The 25737-nt window shown below is 35.7% G+C and overlaps 1 protein-coding gene across 36 annotated transcripts in view; it reads left to right on the top strand.

The window, feature by feature from the left end:
* The window catches only part of SLMAP (sarcolemma associated protein), an 88470-nt gene that overhangs the window by 38670 nt on the left and 24063 nt on the right, over nucleotides 1–25737 (top strand). For 7 of the 36 annotated variants that reach the window (XM_069812245.1, XM_069812241.1, XM_069812244.1 and 4 more), the window contains exons 4-15: nucleotides 3373–3445; nucleotides 4863–4899; nucleotides 6040–6102; nucleotides 7570–7665; nucleotides 7973–8044; nucleotides 8888–9028; nucleotides 10714–10851; nucleotides 12139–12307; nucleotides 12393–12443; nucleotides 13030–13080; nucleotides 17401–17463; nucleotides 23718–23774. In XM_069812245.1, the coding sequence (XP_069668346.1) occupies nucleotides 3373–3445; nucleotides 4863–4899; nucleotides 6040–6102; nucleotides 7570–7665; nucleotides 7973–8044; nucleotides 8888–9028; nucleotides 10714–10851; nucleotides 12139–12307; nucleotides 12393–12443; nucleotides 13030–13080; nucleotides 17401–17463; nucleotides 23718–23774 (1011 nt within the window). Of the gene's footprint in view, nucleotides 1–3372; nucleotides 3446–4862; nucleotides 4900–6039; nucleotides 6103–7569; nucleotides 7666–7972; nucleotides 8045–8887; nucleotides 9029–10713; nucleotides 10852–12138; nucleotides 12308–12392; nucleotides 12444–13029; nucleotides 13081–17400; nucleotides 17464–23717; nucleotides 23775–25077; nucleotides 25252–25737 lie in introns of those variants that run through there. The other 29 variants (XM_069812251.1, XM_069812228.1, XM_069812225.1 and 26 more) reach the window with 12 other exon arrangements.

Genomic DNA, 25737 nt, shown 5'->3' with positions numbered 1-25737 from the left:
TGCCTTACTTGCACAAAACACTTCAGTGTTTTGGTCTGTGTAATTATAAGGTAATGACAGGATAGGCTGAGTTTACTTGTCTATGTGAATTCTGAATTGTGTAAATATTGGTAGAATACATCTATTTCTGTTTTATTGTTCAGGCTGTGTCTTAGTCATTTCCTTGCAAATATGATCTTGATTTGGTTCATTAAGAGTGGCATGTTCTGTATGTGATTTTTCAGGATATCTTACACGAGCACCGATTCCTCCGTGTTCTGCTGCTGAGCTGAAGTCATTAACAGGCCCCAGAGAAATGTTTCCAGCCCTCCCGCTTCCTTATTTGTCCACTTGTGATACTACTAACAAGAACACAGGCCTGCTCATTTCCCTCTCCTTAATACCGTGCTTACCTATTAATCATCTTACTGTGCTTTTCTCTGCGTTAGTGTGGTTTATGTTCTTTTCGTCCTCCCTAAATTTCCCAGTCAGGGCCAGAGCGTTCCAAGAGTTGACTGGCGGTGACTTCCCGGTTTGGAAAGGAGCAGCAGGCTTTCCAGTAGGGTCAAATAATACCAGATGATTTAGTTCAAATACAGTTTATGCACTTTTTTCCTAGTCCAGTTGGGACTCGTACATCTCTTCTCTTGTGTGGCGTTTGAAAAAGGCTGCGCGGGAGGAGGGAACGCCGTGCCTGCTGCTTGTCGAAGGGGAAGGAGGGAGGCCGTTTCTTAGCGCTCTCGTGATTATCGCCACGGCCGCTGGTATCGCATCGACAAGTGAAAACAGAAATGAGAGCGTCGTTTGCCCGTTGTCCCTCTACGAAGCAAAAACTCGGAGGCAGACAAGAATTACTGCTTTATTCCCCTTCCTGTGCTCCTTCGCAGCACGAACGCCTCGGCTGGGTTCAGGGCAACCCGGGGCGGCTTTTCGGAGTTGCGCGGTGACAGTTACGCGCGTCGGGACGACGCAGCGAGGCGGTGGCTGAGGTCGGGAGTAGCAGGGTTCCTCGCTCTGCCCGCGGTTACTGGCCGCGGCTGAGGTACCCGGGAAGCGCCAAGCCGGGGCTGCAGGGCCCCTGGCCGGTAGCGCGGGCGGCGGCCGCCCCGGGGCGCCCCCTGGCGGTGCCGGCCGGGCTGTGCCCGCGCGCCGCCGCCGGGCCGGGCGGGGACGGGCCGGGGCCGGGGCCGGGGCCGGGGCCGGTGGCGGCGCCGGCCGCGCCCGGGGATCCCCTGGGCCGGCAGGGCCGGCAGGTGAGTGGGCGGCGTGTCGGGCGGGACGTGGGGACGGGAGGAGTGTCTTCTGCTCGGGGGAGGACTTTCTCGATCCCGTTGGGCAGCCAGGGGCTGCTTTACTGCTAATTGTTGGGTTTTTGTAATTCCCCGAAAGGAATAACATAGGCTTGAATTCAAACAATTGCCACTATTCTGTCCGGTCAGCGCCAGAATAACGTTTTATATGTCGCTTTGCCGTTCCCTTAGGCTTTCTCGTTATTCTTCCAATTATAATGAACTGATAGCTAAAGGACGGAGTGTGGTTTTGATTGGGGTTTGGGTTTGGTTTTGTTTTTTAAATTATTTTTATTTTATGAGCTTATCAAAATGCTCGGTACCTTCTCGCAGCTGCTGTCTATTTGCGACCCTTTGCTAAATCCCCTTAATTCCTTAATTTTTTATACAAATAAAGCCCCTGCAGCTTTTAGGAGATTTTTTTTTCAGTCTGAGTGTTGATAGAAAAACTTCAGAATTATGTAATCTCACAGCAGACCAACCTGATGTATGACCCAAAGGTAAAGCTGTGTGTTGGTCTTTAATTTCAGATACCCTAACACGTTCTTCTTGAAATCACTAATTTCCTTTTTATGCCGTAAAGGAAAGATTCTTCATTATGAAAGCTGTGTGTTATATGCTACAGCTAATATTGCTAATGTATTTTTTTTATGTTTTTGCAAGAACAGATTTGTGAATTCTGGGGACCCAACTCTAAAGCCAAAAAAGACCCCCGAACCCATGGATCACTCTGTTTTGAGAATGAGGTCCTGGCTGTTCTTCCTTGGCATGTAAATTTAATAGTCTACCAGGACAGCTTGAAAAAACAAGGTGCTGTAGCCAAGACGATACTTCTCCAAAGCATTAGCTTTTAGCACTGAAAAAAGGTTAACGACTCCTCTGTTTAGTTGGATCACTTCTCCTGTATTTTTAGATTCTATTGAGGTAGCTTCCTCAAAGACCTGTCTCGTTTCCCTGGAGCACTACTGGTGTCCTAAAACACCCATTGCCCTTTTTTTTCCAAAGCCAGATTAACTGTTTTGCTGATATTAATAACCACGAAAGTAGAGCAGCTATTTGTCTTTGTATGTTGGTGGGTGCTTTAGGTATAGTGGTAGATGATAGGTGACCATATACTTATTTGTATTTAGCTTGCGGTAGTAGTTTGGGAGCAACATCTGTCTTTCTTTCCATGTAACTGGAAAGAATTTTTACTTCCCAATTCATAGAACAAGAAAAAAAAGACAAAGCAGACATAATTTGACTGTTTGCAATGTCATTGAAAATAGTAACTTTTTGAGGAAACATTGTGAAGAGAGGTTGAGCTTGATGTAAGAATCAAATATTGCATTTCTTCCTCTGACTACTTGGGATCTGTCTTGAGTTCAGACATCTTGAATTTAGTCCTGGAGAAGCAAGCTTTCTCCTTCTGAAATGAGAGGCCACTTGTCTAGGGCTGTGCATTAGATGTGTACGTACTACCAGAATATCAAAATAGAGATGTATTGTCTTGAATGATGCGGCTCATAGTGTTCAAGAGGACGTACTTCTCAGTGGTTCCTATACTCTTCCTCTGCGTTCCCATTTTGTTCCTTGCGTTTGTAAATAACAATCACTTGACAAGTTCAGATGTTGAAGTGAGTGTCTCGTGACACAAATTGGATGTGTTACTTTTTAAGTATCTGGATATGCTCATAGGAATCTTGTCAAAAAGGCAGCTCATTGTTTTGTTTATACTGATGCGTTCCCATTACCTAGCACAGGTAAGGTGCATTCCTTTTCCCTCATTTTATGATCAAAACATACACTTAACGTTTTTAACTTGCTGCAGTAAAGACAACTTGCAAGTAATGCTGCACGTGGAAGAATTGGAACTGGAGCTGCTTCACAGTCAGGACTAAGTACATATTAGAAACTTGAAGATGTTATGCTAAAGTTTCCTGTCCCCAGAGGGGGTCCAAAAAGGCAGACCCAGGCACTAGTGCTTGAAGGCATTCATGCCTCTTCTCGTTTGCCTGCTTCAGAGTTTCTTACAACAGTTCGCTTGGTTACTATAATGTTAACCATTGAACTTAGAATTAAGTAGTAATGAATCATGATGACTTTAGTATTTGTTTCTTTTCAGTTACCCATGGATGTATAGTCTCCACGATCAAACTGTTTCTTCCAGATGGAATGGAAGCTCGATTGCGATCAGAGTAAGAATAAGTATCTGTTTATGTGTAGCAAAATTAAACTCCTGTATAATGAGGATTTGATGGACATTATGTTTAAAATCAGCACAGGAACATTTACTTTCCTGTGATTGTGCAAAGAAAGTAACTTTGAGAGAGAGCATGGTTCTTTTGCAGGCATTATGAGAAAGAAATCTCATTTGCTTGTCACTTTCAGAATTTAAGACAGCTATGAAAGAATAAATAAGTTCTATGAAAGAATAAAAAAGTTCTTACCAAGTAGGGCTTTTCTGACTGGCTGTGGTTTAGTGTACTGGAATGGGTATTATAAAGAGAAGAATATAGGAAAAAAGAAGGGAAGTGAGCAAATTCTCCTTCCCTTTTTTTTTTTTTTAATTTGGGATTATTATTTTTGCTGCTTTAAATGCACATAGACTCTACTGAAGTCAAGTTAATGATGTCTCTGTGTGTACACATAACACTGTTTATATTCTTCAGATAAGTAATACAGTAACGTGTCCTTGTGGTGCACTTATTTGGTGTCACAATGCAAGAAAGCTTTGCCTGGCACGAGGGGGAAAAAAATCATAAAAAATGTTGGATGGGATAATGTTTGGAAACTCAGATGAATATTGAGAGGAATGTTGTATAAACGCATACACACATATACTGTGTATATGTGCAGATTTTGGAGAAAATTTCAAAGGGAAGTAGAAACAAAAAATTTAAACATTTTGTTTGCAGTAACTGAGTGCCAGTCACAAATGACATAATTTTAATCATCTTTCATTCTCAGCAATTGTCTGTTTTTGATTGCTTATTTAAATATTCTTTTACCATTAGTATCCAGAAATATTTGCATGAAGCTTTAGGGTGTCTTTGCTTCTGGGAGGATAAGTCAAAATAAATTATTATGGGAATTTTCCCATGTGATGCATGTCCTAATAAGAAATACTAGAAATGTATGGTGTTAAATTTTTAGTTCTGATGAAAATGTGCAAGTATAATATTTGCTCTAGTGAAATGTACAAAATTCTGTAAGTTACCAAATATTATTTTACTCAGTTTGTTGGATTTGTAAATGACAGTAGTATATGCACTGTCTTTTCATGTCTATTGTTTTGTGCATGTAAATTGGTTTAAATCTTAATAAATCAAATTTAAGAGTCAAATATTATGTAACTACTGAAATAAAAGTTGGTAAAGAGAGTTTTTAGAATACACCTTGGATTTATAATTTGAAAATAGTTCTGTAACTTTGAAAACATTGCTTAGCATAGTGTTAACTGGTTTTGCACTTTTGTATATTAACTCTTCATTTTTATCTGAAGAATAAACTTAAAAATACAAAACATCTTGATTAAATGCACAGTACTAGGCGTCTTCTGGATTTTTTAACTGCTATTCCGCACCTGTGTTTACTTTTTAAATTTTTTTTTAGTGTTATCCATGCTCCATTACCAAGTCCTGTTGATAAGGTAATTAAGTAATTTGCTGTTTTCTGCCTTATTTAGCCATATGCTGTTTTCTGACTTGTTATGAAGATGAAGAAGTGGTGAAGTCCAGTTACATTTAGATATATTTTCCACTGCCTGTTTTTACCTAGTTTAATATTTAGAAATTTCAGACAATTTTAGAAAATTTAGGAAAAAAAGAAAGGTAAAACAAGAGGTCATTTCACGTGACAAAGCAGAGAAGGTAATGCAGTATTGTGGTGTATATTTTAAGGTAGCTTGACTTGTTACAGTATGGTACCTGAAACATAGCTTTGGAAAAAAAACCCACCAAACCATTGGCATTAAGATGGTTAAACTTCCAGGTACAGGTTGACTGACTAACAGGTCTTGGGTACTGTGTAATTTGATACTTGATCTGTTCTGTGGGACCCAAGAGTAGCTCATGATTTGGTGTTTGGATGAGGTCTGTTGTCCCTGTGTTGTCTTTTTTTTTTTTTTGTCATTTGGTGTTTGGATGAGGTCTGTTGTCCCTGTGTTGTCTTTTTTTTTTTTTTGTCAGTGTAGGAGGAGCCTACAAGAGCTAGTAAATAAATAAATTTGCCAACATCCCCCCTGCCCCCCAAACAACCCCTTTCTTCCCTCCCAAGTCCAGAACAGTTTCGGTTATGATTAAAGATAATATAGGTATTCCCGAAATCTGAAATAGATACTTATCAAGTGGAATGATGATGAAGATGGTTGGTAAATCGACAGGAAATGAAATGTGTGTGTGATGATGACATTGAATTGGAATATGAAAGATTTCACTTTGAGTTCTGGAAGCCCCCAATTTTCTGTTTGTCCTTGTGTTTCACCTTTGTGCACCTTGTTTCTTTTTTGTCAGTTCAATCTCAACTGCAACAAAAGCCTTAAACTCTTTGGCATGTTGGCGGTTCAAGAACTTGTAAAGACGTTAACACAGTGGAGCCTCAGTCCAGAGTCTGGAAGTTCTGTGATAAAACATAGAATAAATAGTAGCAGAACAACAAATGATTAAAAATGCCAGTATTAGATAATCTTAAATTTACCTTAATGACTGGATTTAAATTATGAATTTTGTATTATTTGAGTTTAATGAAAAATCGCAAACCATTTTGATTCTTAAATTCTCTTATTTTTCAGGTTGCTGCTAACACTCCCAGTATGTATTCTCAGGAATTGTTTCAGCTTTCACAGTATCTACAGGTAGGTTTTCTCTTGACAGCATTTAGTTTGGCTAAATATTTAATCTTTGTGTAAAACACAAATCCTATGCTCTGTATGTCTTTGTTTGGCTTGCATTTTGTAAACAAAACTGCATTTTGTTTGGCTTGCATTTAACTAACTTTTCTGTAGTGAAATAATGTAAAATGTGTTTAATTAGACATAGTATAGTTCTATGTAAACTTTTGGGGGGTTTGCATGAGCAGTATAAACTGAGTTTTTTTTGTAGAAGAAACACAAAAGCTCCCTGCTTTATAGAAGGCTCCCTGAACGCTATATACCTGCTTTTCCTGGCCTTTCTCCTTTTGTACCTCACTGTCCCCAATTTTGTTTGCTTACAATATTTTTGTCATCATCCGTTACTGTGGATGTACTGTGTATGGGTATAAAAGTTTTGGTAGAACAAAAGAAAGGCAAAACAAGAGGTCATTTCATGTGTTGGGAACTAGTTTGTTTCTGTAAATATGATTTCTTAGTGTGAATATTTTTGTGTCTGTATCTGTTGGAAAGTACAAAGGAGGGGATAGTGCTGGCAGCTCTTTCTCATTGGCATCATCAGCCTTTCTGCACCTGCTCCTGTGTCAGTTTTAATAGGTGTGGTTTTTTCCCAAGATACCATGTCACAGAAAGGTTAGACTGCACAATGGCAACACATTAAAGTGTGTGCCAATATATATATATAAACAAACCCTTTAGAAAGATTCATAAAATCAGCTTTCTGGAAAAGATACGAAAATATTCTTACTGGTAAATTCTACCTAGGTTTAATTTACATATAGTTCTACTGATTTGTTTTGCCTGGTTTTGTTTTGTAATGGTAGTTTTTATTCACATCAATGATGAGGCTTTTGAGACAGATACTAACTTTATATATATTTGCTGACACAGCAGGAGCAGCTCAGGCAGATGCTCTTTCTTGGGAGGCCAAATACATACTCGCTCAGCAATCTGTTCACTCTCTGTATCCTGGAATTGTTAACGAAGATGCTCTTCTATCTTACTGTCATAAACCAAAGATCAAATAAAAATAGTAGTTCTTGCTTGGCATTTTTCTTTTGTGACCTGATTTGAGGATGAACAGCTCATTGCATGGGAGCTGCCAAGCTGCCTTTTGGTGTTTACAGTTTTTTTACTCAAATCACTGAGAAAAGTCGAAGTGTTTTTAAGTCTTGGAAAGAATAACTTGTTACAATGTGTACTCAGCATGTGCAACATATGCATGAAAAATGAAGGTTTTCAGGAACCGGAGGTTGTAGCATAACATTTTCTAATTAAAATATACAAATAAATGCGTGGATGGATAAAATGAGATGGGCTTACTGTAGTTTGAATGTGACAATTTTTGCTACTCACACTTCCTTTTTTTCTTGTATTTTGGTATGTCTTCTGTTGCTTGTGTTTTTCTGAGTTGTTCTAGCTGAACTGACTGGTGCTCTGCTCTCTTCATAGGAAGCCTTACATCGGGAACAAATGTTGGAACAGAAGCTGGCAACCCTTCAGCGACTACTTGCTGTCACGCAAGAGGCTTCAGATACTAGTTGGCAGGTATCTGCAGGCATCCTTTTCCTTTATGGACTGAAATATCCAGTAGCATATAAATTTTAGCTATTAATTTACAAACAATAGGGAAGAAAGCAGCAGAAAGAATAAAAAGCTTATTGTGGTTTTCTTAAGTTATGGTTGTTTTCTTAAACTGTGTAAAAGATACTGTTTAATAAATTTAGTGATTATGTATCAGTTTGAAATAACTTAGTGCTAAGTAGTCCAACAAAATTAAAGTCTTTAAAGCAGAACTCTACTGGAACTACATAAAGCACATGTTAATATTAAGGTAATACTTCTTTTCTGTTAGGCTTTAATAGATGAAGACAGGCTGCTATCAAGATTAGAGGTTATGGGAAATCAATTACAGGCATGTTCAAAGGTAAGTAGTTCACTTAAAGTTGAATGCTAGGAATGCTGAAAGATAGCTCTTTTGAAGTGTTTTGAAATTGGCTAGTTAGGAAAGCAGTTGGAACATAAACTTCCCAAAATAAGCCTGTGCAATTTTGATAATCTGAATAGCATGAAAACTGTAGATCTGTTCTGTATTTCATGGAATCACTTTAAATCTAGATAAACAGCTGTTCTTCAGCATTTTTTTCAGCCCAAACTGATTTCTTTTGTATATGCATATAAAAATGTATGTAGTGAAATGGAATTTGTCATTGGTGAGAACCATCCTGTCATGTTTCCTATGGATGTTTCTTTCAAAATAGGGATTTGAAAAAAGACATTATCAATGTGCTGTCTGATACTCAGAGACAGAGTAACAAGTATGCCCTGCTTTGATTGTTGTTGAGGCCACCTATGTCTGCCTTAAATTTTTATTTTTACTTCCTCTCAATTACCTACGTGATAAGAACTTTTTTGCAGGTCCTGTTTGAGGTCTTTCAGATGGGACCTTGTAGGTTTCTGGTTTGTCAGATTGTAGGTCTCTGAGGCTTAACATTATCTTAGCAGGGTCCAAAAAACCCCCATAGTTTTCCTATAATCAAAGCTGATCACTGAACATGTGCTGCCATACATACACTTCAAAAAAATAACTGGTTTACACCCAGTCACGTCAAGAATCTTTGATCGCTGATTTGTCTGTAACATTTTCCCATCTACCAGAAATTGCTAAACCTTTTGGAATAGAACGGGTCTTATCACAATCTAATATATTTAATGAGCAAAATACTAATTTGTATTCTATCTTTGTATCTGAATTCTCTTATATGTACAGAATCAAACAGAAGACAGTATACGAAAAGAGCTTATAGCATTACAAGAAGACAAACACAACTATGAGACAACAGCCAAAGAGTCCCTGAGGCGGGTCCTTCAGGAGAAAATTGAAGTGGTCAGAAAACTGTCTGAAGTGGAGGTATTGAAGTTTCATGCCTGTTCTGGAAATGCTGAAATAGTTATAACTGCTGCTACATAGATCCCTGTTTTGTTGCCTGTAATATGCCAGCATTTGTTGTGTGTGTATATATATATTTGTATATATATATATTTTATATATATATATTAAGTAGTAGTGTTTATTTTTCCTATTGGACAATACTTAGATTGTTAAAAAGTTAATGAGAAATTATTCTTTAAACTCTTCCTTTTTCTGCCAGATTTCAAAATTTGTGAATCTGTCTTGCAGAACTTAGCATGTGTGGGAAATATGTGAGGAGAAAATGACATACATGCATTAGAAAAAATGCTGTTAGACCTTGTTTAAACTGTAAAATTTATGGAAATGTAAGCTTAGCCACTCATACAAATGACACTTAAGAATGAGCTTTTAAGATTACGAAGTGTTGGACACTTTCTTCAAATAAGATTTCTGCCCCTATAATATCTCTCATTACTGTCTTCCTTTATTTTCTCTTTCCATTATCATTATTTGCTATGCTCCCTTAGGTCAAAAATATCATAAGATTTAATTTTAAGTGCACAAAGTGTCTAACATCTTCATGCTTTTTAGTGAATGCAATGCACATAGTGTTGTAAATAAATAACCTTAAGAGATTTCAGTTAAATATACTTTTTTAGATTGTAATAGTTCTGACAGGTTTGTTAATGGTTGGAGTTTTATGTTTACTTCTAGCTTTCTTCTCCTTTCTAATCCTGTACTAAGAGAAGAATCTTCTGACCTATTTATTCTACTTGTTCCTCTTTACTCTTGGGGGAGAAATATGAATTTAACTTTAGTGAGAGATTTGCCTGAGTGCTTCCTGCCACATAGTTTTTTCTCCATACAGAAGAATCATTGGCTCATGGTTGAAAGTTGTCCTTCAATAATTATTATATAATGTAGTTTTGAATGTACTTTTGTTTAAAGGTGTTTTGATCTGTTTTGGTGGTGAAGGAGAACCGAGTCAGAGCTTGTTACCAAAAAAATATAATCGTGTAACTGAAGAAACAAATCTTGAGCTATGAGGGTGACACTCTATACACCATTTAGTTGTGCTGCTATCACCAGCTGATGCACACTTCTGGAGCATTTCTTGCCTCCTGAAGACCCAGCTGCCTCTTGAGTAAGGCAATCTTAGTTTAGATGCCTTTCCACATTATGGAGTACAGAAAAAGATTTAGAATGCTTTTTTGGAGCCATTTGGCTTTTATAATGTATTAAGTCGTCTTCTGCTGGGTGAAAGGTATGATGAAATCTATTGATTACATTAAATTACAAAATATTATGAAACTTCCACGGTTTAGCATAAAACAGAAGAGAATGGGGGAGATGGATCACACGTTTCAGTTCTTTATTCCTATCAGTCACAGTTAATTATATAACCCACTATGGTTTTTTTGGTTTAGGGTTTTTTACACATGCATGAAGCAAATATATTTTCACATAATCTGTTCTTTAAGTAGAACATTACAAAGGTTTGTATAGATAGCATTTTTGCCAGGACTTGATCTGTTTGTTTAGCTTTAATGCTTAGGAACAAAGCAGTTAAATATGATTAGTTAAATTCACTCTTTGGAAAAAATAGATCTACTTCAGTGTTTGGTAGATTATTAATCTCTATTTTTTTTTTTTATTTATTGCATAATAATTCTATCTTACAGCGGAGTTTAAGTAATACAGAAGATGAATGTACTCACCTGAAAGAAATGAATGAGCGGACTCAGGAAGAATTAAGAGAATTAGCTAATAAGTACAATGGAGCCGTAAATGAAATTAAAGATCTTTCTGACAAGCTAAAGGTAATGACAGAATTTCATCTGACTTACAATACTTCAATGCATGGACCAAGTAAATACAATTTAATTTCTAATGTAGCAATCAAATAAAGGTTAAGAAACTTTTTAAACAACAGGCTAATGAAAGAAAGATGCATAGTATCTTTTACATATTCTTTTGGTTTACATTTAATGTGCTTGAAACTGTCATCAGTTAAGAAAATTGCTAAACAATTTCCCTTCTTACTAATTTTGCAAGTTACAATATTTTTGGAGCTGCAATTTATTTTAGTATAAAATTATGTATGATGTAAAACTTTATATTCAGCTGCTTTTATATAGACAAATAACTTTCAACCTAAACATCTTACAGTTAATGGGAATGGAAACTAGAATTAGACATAAATTTGCATTTCATGTTGCTTCTTTGTGCAGTTACAAACATAACTAGCCTACCACATAGTAATAATATGGCTCAGCTGTCAGGGGAAGAAGCGTGCTATCAGGTTTGTTATTAAACTAAACATCTAAGTATATTAATATTTAAAGGTCCTTTATGCTGGAGAACAAAATAATCACAGTATAATAAAGCCTATTCCCAAGGAGTCTCCAATTTAGATAAGCAGATGATGTGGAGGAGGAAGGTAGTAGTGTTCCCTTGGTAGACCTTAGACAGTTGTTGCATTTGTCTTGGATAAATACTGGAATTTGAACTTAGGTTCTTCCAGTCCTAGTTCAGCACCTCAGACAGAAGATTTTTCTTTCCAAATTAAAAGGTTAAATTGCTGGTCTTAAGGCAATTGGTTTCCCAATTATGAGTTAATCACTGATGATGATGAGTATACACAGAGGGATCAAAATTTAAATTTACTATCTAGCTTTGAGGGAGGAGAGTCTTTGAAACTTATTATCATGAAATCCAGCAAGGAAAAAGATGTGGCTTTCGATCAAGTTGGTCTGTGCAATGTACATTCAGTTCAGAAGGACTTTCGTGTTTTGATTGATTTGAGATGGTGGGAGACTTTGGGTGTTTCATAGTTTTTGGGCCCTGGTACTATTCCTGTAAAATTTAGGTTCCTCAGATAAAAAGTTAGTTAAGATATTTTCAGATTCTTTCTCTCTGTTACTGTGCTTGAAGTGAAATTTATAGAAAAATAACAGTAGAAAAATTTTGCGTTGTTTCCATTTTCTTTATCTGACTAGCAAAGACAGTTACTTATGTACATTTAGTTATATAAAAATGAAGGAAATCTGTTCCTTTACATGTTAATTTTGATTTGTTTGGGGATTTTTAAAATCTTTTTTGAGCAGGTAGCAGAAGGAAGACAAGAAGAAATCCAACAGAAAGGACTGGCTGAGAAAAAGGAATTGCAGCATAAAATAGATGAAATGGAAGAGAGAGAGCAAGAGCTTCAAGCAAAAATAGAAGCTTTGCAGGCTGATAATGACTTCACCAATGAGCGGCTAACTGCTTTACAAGGTTAGTTACTAGCGGGGAAGCAACTTTGATTATTTGTTTTTCTTTTAATCTGTGAAATATCTTTTTCTTGGACTTCTGTTTACAGTACGGTTAGAACATCTTCAAGAGAAAACTCTTAAAGAACACAACAGCTTAGGTAGGTGTGATCAGTTTCTTGTTTCAAGCTGGTTTGCAGATTTTCTGGTCAATTATTTTCATTGTAATAATCTTGTAGCCTAGGTGTCTGGCAAAAAGAATAATGTTTTACAGTTATCGCAGTAGTGCATTCTTCTTGGTATCACTTGTTAACATTGAAAGACAAGTGGCCACAACAGAATGCCAGTAGAGGGCACTGCTGTTGTGAGTGTTCAGACTTCTGGTTCATTGCTCAATTTAGAGCTCTGTTTGCACCTCTCAGCTCCAAGATTTTGAAGGCTTTTTATATACGTATATATACACACACACATATAGATATAAAAGGATTTTAAAAATACATATACATATGTAATAGGCAGTAATTCTTTGGGTGACAGTAACCTCTTATATGTTTGAACAAAGAGGAACATGATCTGTAGTGCAGGAAAACACATTAAATTTTGCTTGTTTTGTTTGATTAGATTAGATACTTAGAAGGAGGAGGTAGTATGAAAAGCCAGATGCATTTCACAATGCTGTATTTATAAAGAAACAAAACCCAAACCATTTTGCTTGGTTCCAGAAATAATAACCTTTCTTAATCCTAGGCATACAAGTTGACGACTTCATACCTAAAATTAATGGGAGCACAGAGAAAGGTAGTGTATCTTAAGGCTACCTTTTGTCTTATGGTTGATGTTTGAAGTTGAACAAATTCAAAATGTTCTCTTAAGTTTTACTTTGAATAATATTCTCTTAAAAAAATGAAATTTAATTTGTCCACTCCTCTGACCAGCATATTTTGCTTAGACTTTCAGTCTAGGTGGTTTTGGAAAGTTCTGTAAAATGTAACAAACCAACTTGGAAGTCATCGTCTTTTTTTTTTTTTTCTTTTTTTTTTTCTTGTTTTTGATGGGCTCTCACTGGAATCAGTAGGAGTCTACTGAATGATATCAGGCTTGTGACACAAGAAAGTGGAAAACTCATTGACTTTTTTCCTCTTAATTTTGTTTTCCCTTGCAACACAGACATACACCATTTTTCTAGTAAATTGGGTATGGTAAGTAAAGTCAGCAAAACATTTTTTTTTTCTAACTATAACGTATGAAAAATGTGAGTATGTAAAATATATAAACAGCGGAAACTAACTTTTTAAAACTCAGGACTGTATTTATAGAAAACATTGAACTAACTGTTAGGCTTTTTAAAGACAATTAGTTAAGCTAAGTATTTTAACTAATATGTCTTAACATACACTTGAAGTTTTTTGAATAAAATTGATAAGAATATGCCCAATATCACATATATCAAAGAATACTCCAGTTATGATTCTGAATTCACTAAATTATTCTGCTGGCTAAGATATATTTGACCTCTTACATTAATTTTAAATTTTTCCTTGATGGAGCTTGCTTCAGCAATTGCTGTCTCTTGCTGGATAGCGAAAGCTCTGAGGAATGGTGGTAGTATCAGTTGGAAGTTTGGGGTACCTGTATAGAGAACTCCTGGTTTTAACCAATATTCACAGTATTTAAGGATTACTGTATACATTTTTGAAACAAAATTTTAAAACACTCTATGCTCTAATTTTTAGCTTTTTACTTTATTTGTTTTATAAATTAAGAGCTTCTTAACTAGGGAGACCAATGGCAATGTAAAAAAGATAATCATGGCATAACCTCATGTCTGGTTCTTATTTGGAGCAAGAGGAGAGATCTGTTAAACAATCACAGGAACTATACAAAACCCTCCCCTTTAATCTAAGTACTAGTTATCCCTTAAAGTCTTAGCATTTTAGGCACTTAGCTGTGATGCATGCTGAGATTAGCAAGCAGGAGACTTATTCCCAGTTCTCTGGACTGCCATACTTTGTTTTTAGATAGATTGTTCCATCTTGCTGATGCATAATTTTAGGTTGGTAATACTCTTAATGCTTGATAGAATGGTTAAGAAACAAATTTGCTTTTAATTTTTTTTTAATCTTCCACCCCACAAGATAGTAAACTTCTTTACAAAGCAAAATTGAGGTACTGTATAGGGATTGTGATTCTTCATTCTAACAAAGTAAACCGTAAAAAGATTTTGAAAGTTAGGTTGTTGGAGGTTATTAAAAAAACATGCAGTACTGTGAACGAAAGTAGCCTAGAGCTGAATTGAAACATTTAGTAAAACCTTTGAAGCTTCAAGTGCAAATACGTATTGTTTTATAGAGAAATAATTGGTAACATCACACTAAATATGATATGTTGTTTTAACAAACACTATTTTGTTGGTTTTTTTTTTTAAATTGTTGGTAGGAATGTCATGTTAGTTTTTTAAATACTGCTATGTCTTATCAGTCTGAGTTTAAAAATTGCCTGAAATATTATTTCAAAATTGAATTCATTATTTGATTATAACAAATATCACCGATATTCACTTTTTTGTCAAAGTTGAAGAAGCAATCCCTTTTTGACTTATTTTGGATCGCATAAGAGTCAAAATGTTATCTGGATGGATACATGAAAATAGAGATTTCTCCATGCTATGAGTAACAGTAGAACTTGTACTTAAACCTGGGAGTTTTAGGAAGCTGTCGGCTAATTTCTTTATGAATATGGACAGCATATAACTGCTCATTCCAGTTGTCTTTCTGTGTGTTTATACAGTCTATCACCTTTTTCTGTCATGCACCTACCATGCTATTATATTATTCCATATTTCAGTGTAGTTTTCCATTATTCTGTCTGTTGTACCGCATTCTTCTGTATCTCTGCTATACCTAACTGGTCCATCCACATTTCTCTGGCATTTTATAGCTTTGCTGGCCTGTGGTCTTTTCATGACAGTCTGTGCTTTTCTGTATCTTCCTGTCCTTTATCTAGCCCTTGTAGAATGACAGATGGGCAGTAATTTTTCTCTGCCAGATTTTGGATTTTGTTTTCTTGAAAGCAGCAGGAGGCAGTTACTGGTTTTTTTGCTGAGTAGTCTGCATTATTTTAGAAGAGCTAAGAATTTAGAGTTTATAATGTAGATTCAGCAAATTCAGCAGTGAAAGAGGTTGTAGATATTTTGCATAAGGAAAAGACTTCACAGCTGAAGGCAGACGTCAGAAATTAAAATTTTTTTTGTTGCTAAATAGCCTGTAAGGGAATAAAAAAAAAAAAAAAAAAAGTTTCCTCTATTTGAATAAAAAGGTATACATACCTTCCCCCTGCTCCTCGCCCCTGTCAGAGGAAAATTGTAAAACCATGTAAAATCAGTATGTTTTTTAAGATTCCTTTTGTCTCTCTGTCTCTCAAAACTTCACGTCAAGTCCTCGAGGTATGTTTATAGTCATGCTACCTAGTTGTTGCAAGAATAAGGATTTTACATTACTTCTTTCTGTGGCTGTCCATAACATTAAAAGATCTGTACTCTTGAGTAGAGGAACTAAGAAGTCATGTTATAGCCTCTCTAGAGGCTTTTTATAACTAAGTGTATTAAGATGATGATAGTTAGGCATTCATTTTCTCTCATTGCACATACGGAAATTCTGGTGCAGAAGAGAGTAACTTGCTTATACATCAAGCCACTGATAAATGTTGGGTTAGAACTGAGATAGTTCAATAAATGGTATGTTTCTCAGTGAGTTGCACCACCCCTGGCTTTCCTATTTAAGTTTTGTGAGCCATGTATTATGTAAAGAAAGATACGAGGAATTTGCATACAGTCACTCAGGATCGTGTAAAAAGGCTAAAAAAAAAAAAAAAAAGTTTAAATATGGAAAATAAATGTTACAGCTGTGGTGCTGTCTTTTAAAAGCCCTGTCCATGTGGGTTAGAAAAAAGTTTACTTTTTAGAGTAACTTTGAAATATGGTAAAGCTTGGTATTACAGATTGGATCTTAACAGCTAAGATTCTGGTATCACAAGCTAATGATTGAACAATTTTCTTAGAATGTAACACATTTTGTCTGTTTAGGTACTAAAAAGCAGCCTTTTCAGATTGCTAGACTCTTGAGGCTAAAGGATTTTTGAGGTTCTTTAGAAAGGAAGCATTAACGCCTTTTTACTTGAAGAGATACAAGATTCTGATGGAGTTGGGAGCTGATCAAGGTCATATGGAAAGACTTGGGTAAACCTGGGAATTGAGCCCAGTTTTAGGATCTCTACTGTAGAACTGTTGTTTCTAAAATTGTTGTTTCTGTGCAGTGAAACTTCGTGTAAAAAGTAAAGGGTGATATTCAGCAACACTTACCCTCTTGAATGAAAAGATTTGTATTAGATATGAAGAATACACATGAAGACTAAAGAAAAATGTATTAAATTCTAAATAAAAGCTAATAAAAAAAGCCGAAGAATATAGGTTAAATAGATGTTTCTTATTTCTACAGTGCTTTGATTTGGTATTTGCAATTATCCATGTCTGATCGTGAATTAACAAATGGGAGGAACTAGAGGCATCAGTGCTATGGAGTTGCATGTTTCAGTAGTGTATCATCTGTATTCTATATTTATTGTGATTTAAATACCACTTATGTGTATTAATCTTTTTTTGCCAAACATGCGAAGTTGCCAATGGAAATTTAGTGGAAATCATTTGTCACGACCTAATCTGAAAAAGCAATACAGCAAATGCCAAATGCAGAATGTCTGGACTTTTAATAATTGGGTATTACTAAATTTTGTTAAATAAAGTGTTTGGGTTTTTTTAAATAGCTTCTGTTGAGGTAAGGGGCTTTTTATTATGCTTAAGAACTGCTATTAGATTTTATTATTTAAAAGTACCCCTTGAAAATGCAGATAAAGTACTTCTAATCAGTTCAAAAGAGTAATCTGTTTTCTAATATCACTTGGACATCGTTTCAATTACGTCTTGTCTGCTTGCATATTAACTCAGATTTCAAAAATTCACTGTAAATATACAATTACAAATATTGTTGATATACCTTTCAAACATTTTGTTGCATCAATTTGAAAATAAGAAGATGTAAACTTAAGTGTTTCTTTCTTTACTAGAGCACTTTCTTTCAAAGAGTGGAGGGGACTGCACTTTTATTCATCAGTTCATAGAATGTCAGAGTGAGTACAAGAGTGTTCATCACATTTGCTTTAAAAATAACAGAAAACCCAGAAAAGGTGGATAAAAGACAGGATTTGTCACTACTATTTAATATTTCTGTAGTAGCAGAAATTTTCTAAGCATAGAATCGTGGCACTGTGATATTAAGCAGATGCCTGTAGTGGTAAGATACCTTTGCTCTTGCAAAGCGATGATCACATTGTCTCTTCTTACCAGTTAATCCATTATTGTCCTCTGACCAATAAAAGGGTGGTAATGTGCCACATGGTGTTTAAAACTGAGTGTAATTTTTCACCTGTTAAAAATTAAGAAGTTGAAAGCCTAACAGTTTAAGCAAACATCACAGGTAGCAGTAGGACAGAGATAAGGTAATGATGTCTTCTCTTCATTTCACATATCTATGATTTATTTGATAATTAAAGGTCTTACACATTCTTCAAATTAGTTGTTGCAAAGAACAAAAAGGAAAACAAGACCTTAATTTTTATGTAGAAATATAAGAGATTCTTTTAAGAAAAATAGAATATAAATATGCAATACCAATCTTGAAAAAGACGTGCTATTCTGGAATAAAAAACATGTTTTTCGAAGCAAATGGCTTTTGAAAATGAGTAATGAAACAGCGCAGTCTGCATATCTATAATTGAAGAAAAACTTAAGATGTTAATACTTTTTGTCCACTAAGAGAAAAAAATCATTAGGATGAAGAGAGAAAAGTGCTATTAAACTTCAAAGAAAACTCCTTTGTAGCATAAAGAATTATTTTTTGACTTAAGAGTTTACAGAAAATATGTACCAAAAGTTGAGCAGAGAGAAGTATTTATAAGCAGAAATAAGGCAGTTGGGGTTTTTTTTGACATTATGCCCATTGGACTCTTCCTTTCCCTTTTAAACTTCAATAAGGAAGTGTAACAGACTTGTTTGACTTTAGTCCTTGTGATATGGATTGCAGTGCTATTACTGCATGACAGGATACTGCTAATGTTTGTCTAAGAAAATTTAAAATATTTATTTGAAAAAAATGAATTACTTTTTAAAAAGTGAATAACTGGTAGCTGTCTTCTGTCAGGTTGAAGTTTAAAGTAATTTTAAATTTTGCAAAGACCTTGTATAAATCTTTATTCAGTACATAAAAATGAACTGAAGTTAAATATTTGAGTAAAAATATTTTTTTGTCTAGAGTGAAAATGAAGAGCACGCGGAATGATGTTCAAATACAAATTGGTTGCCTGTTTTCATTGTTTGGATGTAAGCTTAACCTATTTTAGCAAAACTTGTATTAGTATCACCTCTGCAAATTAAACGTGACCAGTCTTGTCACTACTGAGAAGCAAAAGTGACCATCAGGATCTAGTAAAAGATTCTAACATGCAATTGAAGTAGTAATAAGAGAATCCCTTTGAGAGATTGAAAGCTAGAGTAAAGACACTGTAAGGCCTCGATTGCCTCATTTTTGAAAGAATGAATACGAGTTCAAAGGGTTCAGTAATCTGCATTTTTTGCGACAGTGTAATTTTTTACTATCTAATCAAAACCATAAAAGATTCCAAGTCAGCAACTGGTGTATTTAATCCTAGACTGAAAGTTTGCCTTTTCCAAATTCAAACATGTTGAGTCAGGCCCCACAAAATCATAGGTTAAAAAACTCCAAACTGTGGCATCTACTATTTTCATTTTGTAAGTAAGTGCTACCCTTCGGTCCTACTCCTGCTCTTTGCTCTCTGCAGCAGTGAGGGTTGGGAACTAGTGGGGAGAAATAGTTCCAGAGATTGCAAGGAACTGGAATTCCGGGAAAGACATGCAGCGAATACCACTGGAATGGAAAAGACATGCTGCAAATACTTAAGTCTAGAACAATATCATAAAGATATCATTGAGAGAGTATTATATGATGAACTATACATTATGCTTTTTTTGCCAGGAGGTTTTAGGTATTGGGAGAGGAGCAGGTTTATTATTTAAAAAATAATACAAAGAAAAAATCCTAGAAATAGGAGTCACACACTGAAGTTGTGTTATGTAGGGTTTGCTGTTTTGTAATAGAAGCAGAGGAATTAAAACTGTAGGATCTGCAAACCATAGGAGAAATCTGAAAAGAAAGGAGAATCGAGACAACCATACAGTTTGTCTAGAAGAGAAGGTTCTGACTTGTGCTGGTACAGCAGGGAAAGTGTGCATCTCCATAGTTCTGGGGAAGAAGCACTTAAATTGGGAAAGCACAAGCAGAGAAATGAGGAAAACCAGCTTGACTCAAGAAGTGGAGTATGTAAGATAGCAGAAGGAAAATTAGATGATTAAACAGTCTAGTACTCTATAAAAACAGTTGCTACAGAGGTATAGGACAATTGAAAGTGTTATCAGTTAAGAGCAGTCAAGACCTGTCAAAGTACTAAAGCTAGAATTTTTTTGGTGGGGGAGAAATGACAGGACACTAAATCTTACTTGCAATGCAGTTTGAATGCTTAACTTAGGTAGCATTGTTTGTAAAATCTGGCTTCTGTAGGTTTTAATATTTTTTTATTTATTTTTATTTTTTAAGTACAATATGGCTCACAATATCATCCAGTAACCTGTCCTGATCTACAACATCTGTAGAATGTTATGAAATCTTGCTCTGAATGATCTGGAAAGTCTGTTACTTTCTGATCATTACATCCAGTTCACTTGTTGCTCATTTCATAATTTTTTTTTAGTAACCACTGGTGAAAACCCGTGACAGCAACAGCAAAAATCATGGTGCTTCTTTTTGATTAGTACACGATATGAGTTATTACCAAAAATGGTGATGATGTATAGACGAAAGAGAGATTTGGTGCCCTGCTAGCTTCCTATCTTTCACTCCAATCTGACTCGTCTTCATTTGTGTGGGGTTTTTTTCCTTGTTTTGTGATTTTTTTGCATTTACGATTTTAGATGCAAGTCAATTTTTGCTTTTTTACTAAGTTTTTGATATTTTTTTCTTTATCTATCTAAAATGGAGTTTTTGGATGGATTGAATGGCTATTTTCAACTTTTCCATTAATTTATGACCTGCAGGTGGCAAGTAAAGTTAAAGCTGCTCAGTATCACTTTTTTCAGATGGTTTGAAATTTGTGTGCTGAGGGCTGGGTTTCCTTTCATTGGTCTTCAAACCTGGCCTCCTTCAAAGAATAATTTGATACAAAACATAAATGTATTGGGGGCACGTTATGTAACTAATTGTTGTAATGTTAATAGATCTTAACTATTATATTACACATAGTGACAGGGAACCTAAATCTAAAACGGAGTTCTTAAATTGAAAATATAGGAAATGCCTAAAAACCCCAAAGGAAAGCTGCCTTTGAACTGCATTCATCAGGAAAAAGAAACACAAACTTTCATAAAGATGAACTGAAAGCTTAACTTCAAAGCAGATTGGTTCAGTAAAAATTATTATTTATTATATGTATCAGTAACTCTTTGCTTTCTGTTAAGTAGTGACTGGATAGCATGAAAGTAAAGACTATTTGTGCCAGAAATTAAAGCTAGGATCCTTACCGTAATTTATATTTTGATAGCCAAAAATGCACATCTTGACTCAGGGAAAATGGGGATTGATTTAAAAAAAAAAAAAAATCAAGTTTATGAAGTTTTCTGAAATAGTAATATGAAAAGATGCAGAGATCTGAAAAGGCAAAGTTTTAAAGATGTGTCTACCTTTACTTTCTGATTGTTGTCTGGATTCTGCCATTAGTGACTAGGGTGGTAACAGAGTGCAGAATAAAATTCTGTTTAGTTCAATGACATCAACATCCCATTTTCTGTTTATTATCTAAAGATACACAGATGTGTTGAAATAAACTATTTTTTGTTGGCTTTGAAATCTACTAATGCTAGCATTCTTAAAACACAGAGAAAGCTTACTTGTTTTCTAAGTTAGAAGAAATGTCAGCCACCAAGTGAAAAATACTGGCTGTACCAGCTTTGGGTCACACTGGGCAAGGGAACTTGTGTGTTACTGCTGAAGTTCTTTGCTGAAGAAGTAGCATCAAGAAGAAAACTTTTGTACAAATTTTGAAATTCATAATCGACATTAGAAAACAGTAAGCCACCATGGAAAAGAAAAAACCCATTATGTCTGTGCATTTTTTTAATCATAGGAATTGAGAATTCTTAAAAGTGTAAAAAGCTGCTGCAAAGGCTTCAGTTAGGAAAAACATCCAGGTCAAGACGACTAGTTTCTTTGGTTTGTACTATAATTATTCTGGTTTTAACAGTTACTGAATTGTGAAAACTCCAAGATTTCAGCAATTCATAATACTAAGTAAGTTTTCTTCTGTAAACTGATTATAGAAGCCTATTTTAAGCTAACAGTCTAGCATGGATGAGGTGTTACCCCTTCGGATCAAGCAGTTGATAGCTACTTTGAGTGTATGGTTTTTTGCATTCAGCTAACTTTTTCAGACATACGGACAGAATTCCTCAGCTGCTTTCTTGCTGCCTTCCTCCCTGCTTCCAGTCTCAACTGAGTCCTGGAATAATCACATATGAAGATTTTTGTTTAGATTTTTTTTTTTTAATGGAAGAGAGCTCATGATATCATGCAGTAACTCTTCACTTGTGGCTGCAGTAACTTGATGCCCACTGCGGTGCCTTCCTCAGCCTAGGCACAGGGACTCTCTCCAGCTCTGACGAACTCGAGACTGTTCTGAACTTGGGTGATGAGTGATCTCCTACAGTTGCTTGAGACCTGAAGCCAAGCCTGAAAATCCAGTGTGCAGTTCAGTGTGTTTCTGAAGCAGTATTTGTCAAATGTTACCAAAATGCACGGCAATATTTGTAGATAAAAGTAGATGGAGTGAATATCTCTTTTAGACTGGTTTTTCTGGCTGGGGGTGGGGGGTGGGGGAAGGGGACAGGAAAAGCTTTTGGCCATGCAAACCCTTCTTCAGACCTCCGGGGGTTTTTTTGTCTGAAAGCTTGTCTACTATCTACGGTTGAAAAAGATATCTTCCTGCAAATCTTGTCCTTCCTCTGGCTTTAGATTGTCATGGTTACAGCAACATGCCATCGAAGGAGTACAGAGACTTCACCTTCAGAGCTACTTGAAGCTGGAAATGCTGACTGAAGCTCTTTTTTTTTTTTTTTTTTAAATTAAAAATTTGAAAAGGATTTACTGTCATCCAGCTTCCTTAATCTTCACTCTCCTGTATGTGCTGTTCATCCAGTCTCCTCTGTGTCTCAGTTACCTGTTAATATTACATAGGGTAACCAGCAAACTCAGTTGCCTGCCTGGCTGTTAGATGTCCAGCAGGGAGACTGCAGAGTGGAGGCAGAGGCAGCTTTAAGCCTGGTCTTTCAGTGGATATCAACAGCTTTCAACATTGTCTAAATTGCAAGATCTACTGTGTAGAAATTGATCATGTGATCTGTAAGATACGTGACCCTCAATTTTGTGTTTTGGCATCACTAGGCGGTTCTTAAGGAATTTGAAATAATGAAATCTCCGCCAAAAAAGTAATTAATAAATGGTTCAATAGTTCTTTTAGTATCTTTGATTAATCCAGACCTGTTCTTCCCTTGGTCTTACTGTCTGCCTTCATGTCCTAGCTGGGGTTAGGATGAATTTAGCAATCTAGTTTCAAATTCCATGGTTTAGGTTTCTGTGCACCTGACATATATGAATAGGCTTTCCTGTGAATGCTACATGTAAACTCAATTTTTGTGAACCTGAATGTGGTGCATGCACAATTTTTTGGAAGTTTGTGCAGCTCTCAAAGTTTTAAGCTAAGAAAGGCTATTTCTGTGTACCTTTCATAGGCAGTGTTAAAGCTGTTGTGATGTGGAGGTGGTTTCTCAATTGCTGTTTTACTGTGGCATGTTTCTAGATTTCTGCTGTATCAGGTGGATATCTGTGTCAGGCAACTGGCTCTTAGAATTCCTTTTTTTGATAACTAACTTGAGAAATGTATTAATTATTTATTACTCCCAGTTGGATTTTTAAAAGTTCATAAAAATTAATTTTCCTAACTTCTCATTAGTGAACTGAAGCATTAATAATATAAGCTAATAAATTGCAGAAGAAATAATTATGTACTTTATCACAAAGTTCTGGTAGACTTGTGTGCTCTGTCTCATTATTCCATGCCAGAATAAAGTTTTTGTTCAAGCCTGAGTAGGAAGTAATATTATCAGCTTTTAATTTGGTCATGGAATGTAGTCTACGTAGATGCATGCAGGGAAAAGCTTGCTTAATTTGAGCTTGGAAAGTAACACTTATTTTGTTTGGCAGACAAGATCATAGATGAAGGACATCTAACCAAAGTGGAAGAAACAAAGCTTTTGAAAGGTTAGACTTCTGGATTATTTAACTGTTTTTGAAGCATGTTTTTTGTGTCATTTCAGTGCATGTTCTGTCTTAAACTAGCAGTTTGAGTTTTGTTGAATACTTGCTTAAGAAAAAAATCAATGAAGGGAAGGTATATTGTTTATTGAACTCTGCTCCAAATACTATAGTAGGGTAAAAAGATTTAAAGGAAACAATTTTTGAAGATTGAGTGCATGAAATGCTAGTCTCGTTTTTTAATGAATCCTTGCCTGAATGTGCAGTTTAAAAAAAAAATTATAATAGTTTTTGTAAATTGATTTAAAACTTTAGTGCCTGCATAAATTTCAAACCAGTTTTTATTGTAGGACTAAATAGAAATAATATTTGGTCTCATTTTAAGTTTTAAATAAAAGTGTATTTCAATTTGACTTCTTCCTAACTTACACCCTCATAACTTTAAAATAACTATTAAACTCCTAAACGTGCCTTTCCTAAGTAGAATGTATCTGTGTATCTCTACTCTTTTCTGTATAAAACAAGTAAAATACAAGAAGCTAATTAGAAAAGATTTCTCTTGTCAAGGAACAGCCATATCTTACAGGGCCAAAATCATGAATGCTACAAAGTGTGCAGATCGGTATTTCCTATGTGTCTAATAATGTAAGATTGTTTGGACTTGTAGGCTGACTCCACTTTTGTAGCTTTTCATTAATATCTAGACATACTAACTCATTTGTTTACCCTCTGTCCTTCTGAAAAGTATTATTGTGTTGAATAAATGTTAGCTGGTTAAAAGTACTGGTATTTTAGAGACTTTTCAGTTTATCTTCTCTTACCTCAATGTATGAAATTGCACCTTTGATTTGTTTCTGTATGTGAGTAAGCTATAGACAACATGCCATATTTGGCAAAAGAATGCATACAATAACTGTAACGTAACACTTGGATGCCAGTTATCTTGCAAAGCGGTGAGCTATTTTTAGTGTTTGTTAATATATTCTAACTCATCAAGTAAGTATGATGTCAACACATTTTAATATACTTCATCATTTTGTCTATATTCAGCTCAGCTTTATTATGGGAAATAGGGAGAACTGCCATGAAATAATATAGTACAGGAAGGAGTTTTGTGCTTATGACTCTGGTTCCAGAACAGGAAGCAGGTTTCTAAATCATTTCTCTTCTTGACTTCTGCTGTCTCAGATGCAGACACTGATGCATCTTTCCTCTGGTGCCTAATCCTGTTCCGTGTTTCAGGGGGAGGAGGACAGGAGGGAGGAAGAAGCTGGTGTACCCGAGGGTGGGCGGGAGGGGAGTCTGAGGGGAGGTGGGGGAAGAGAGAATTAAGGCAGCAGTTGGAACTTGCGCTGTTCCTCCTGTTTCGCACAGAGCAGGAAAGCTGTGTTTCCCATGTATGACCAGATATGGTAAAGTTAGTTGGATACAGATACTGCTCAGCTTAGTGCTTCTGGATTGGCCACTAATATAAACGACATGGGTGAGGCTTTTAGGATATACTTTTCTTAATACTTTAAAAAGAATGTATTACTTGGTTTAGTAATTGTTACAGTTTTAATGGCAATCTTGTGAGCTTGATTCTGTATGCTACGTGTAAAATGCTTTGTATCGTAATGTCTTTAGGAATAAGCTTCCTAACTAATATCTAAAAACAGGCAAGTACCTTTTTTGTTTTAGCAAAGAACCACCCCCAAACATCAAGTTTTTAACTACTCCAGTCATTATGAGCTTTGAAGTCTGCTGAAGTCATGAGAGAGATGTTTGGAATAGCTGCCAGGTCTGAACCCCTAATGTGCTTTAAGCGTATGGGTGCTTTCCCCTTCTTCCTCCCCAGTGATTTCAGTTACATTAGGATTGGAAGAGTTTGGCTCTTGATCAGCTGCTTTGTTTGTACTTGCCTTCTTGCATTTCATGTACAAATGGATGTTATTCTGGCACAGAGAACTAGAAAACTTTTCATGTTAGA

This window comes from Haliaeetus albicilla, chromosome 24, assembly GCF_947461875.1.
Source record: "Haliaeetus albicilla chromosome 24, bHalAlb1.1, whole genome shotgun sequence".
NCBI classification, from domain to species: Eukaryota; Metazoa; Chordata; class Aves; order Accipitriformes; family Accipitridae; genus Haliaeetus; species Haliaeetus albicilla.
The sequence above is the reverse complement of the archived record's forward strand: the minus strand, read 5'-3'. Positions and strand labels throughout refer to the sequence as shown.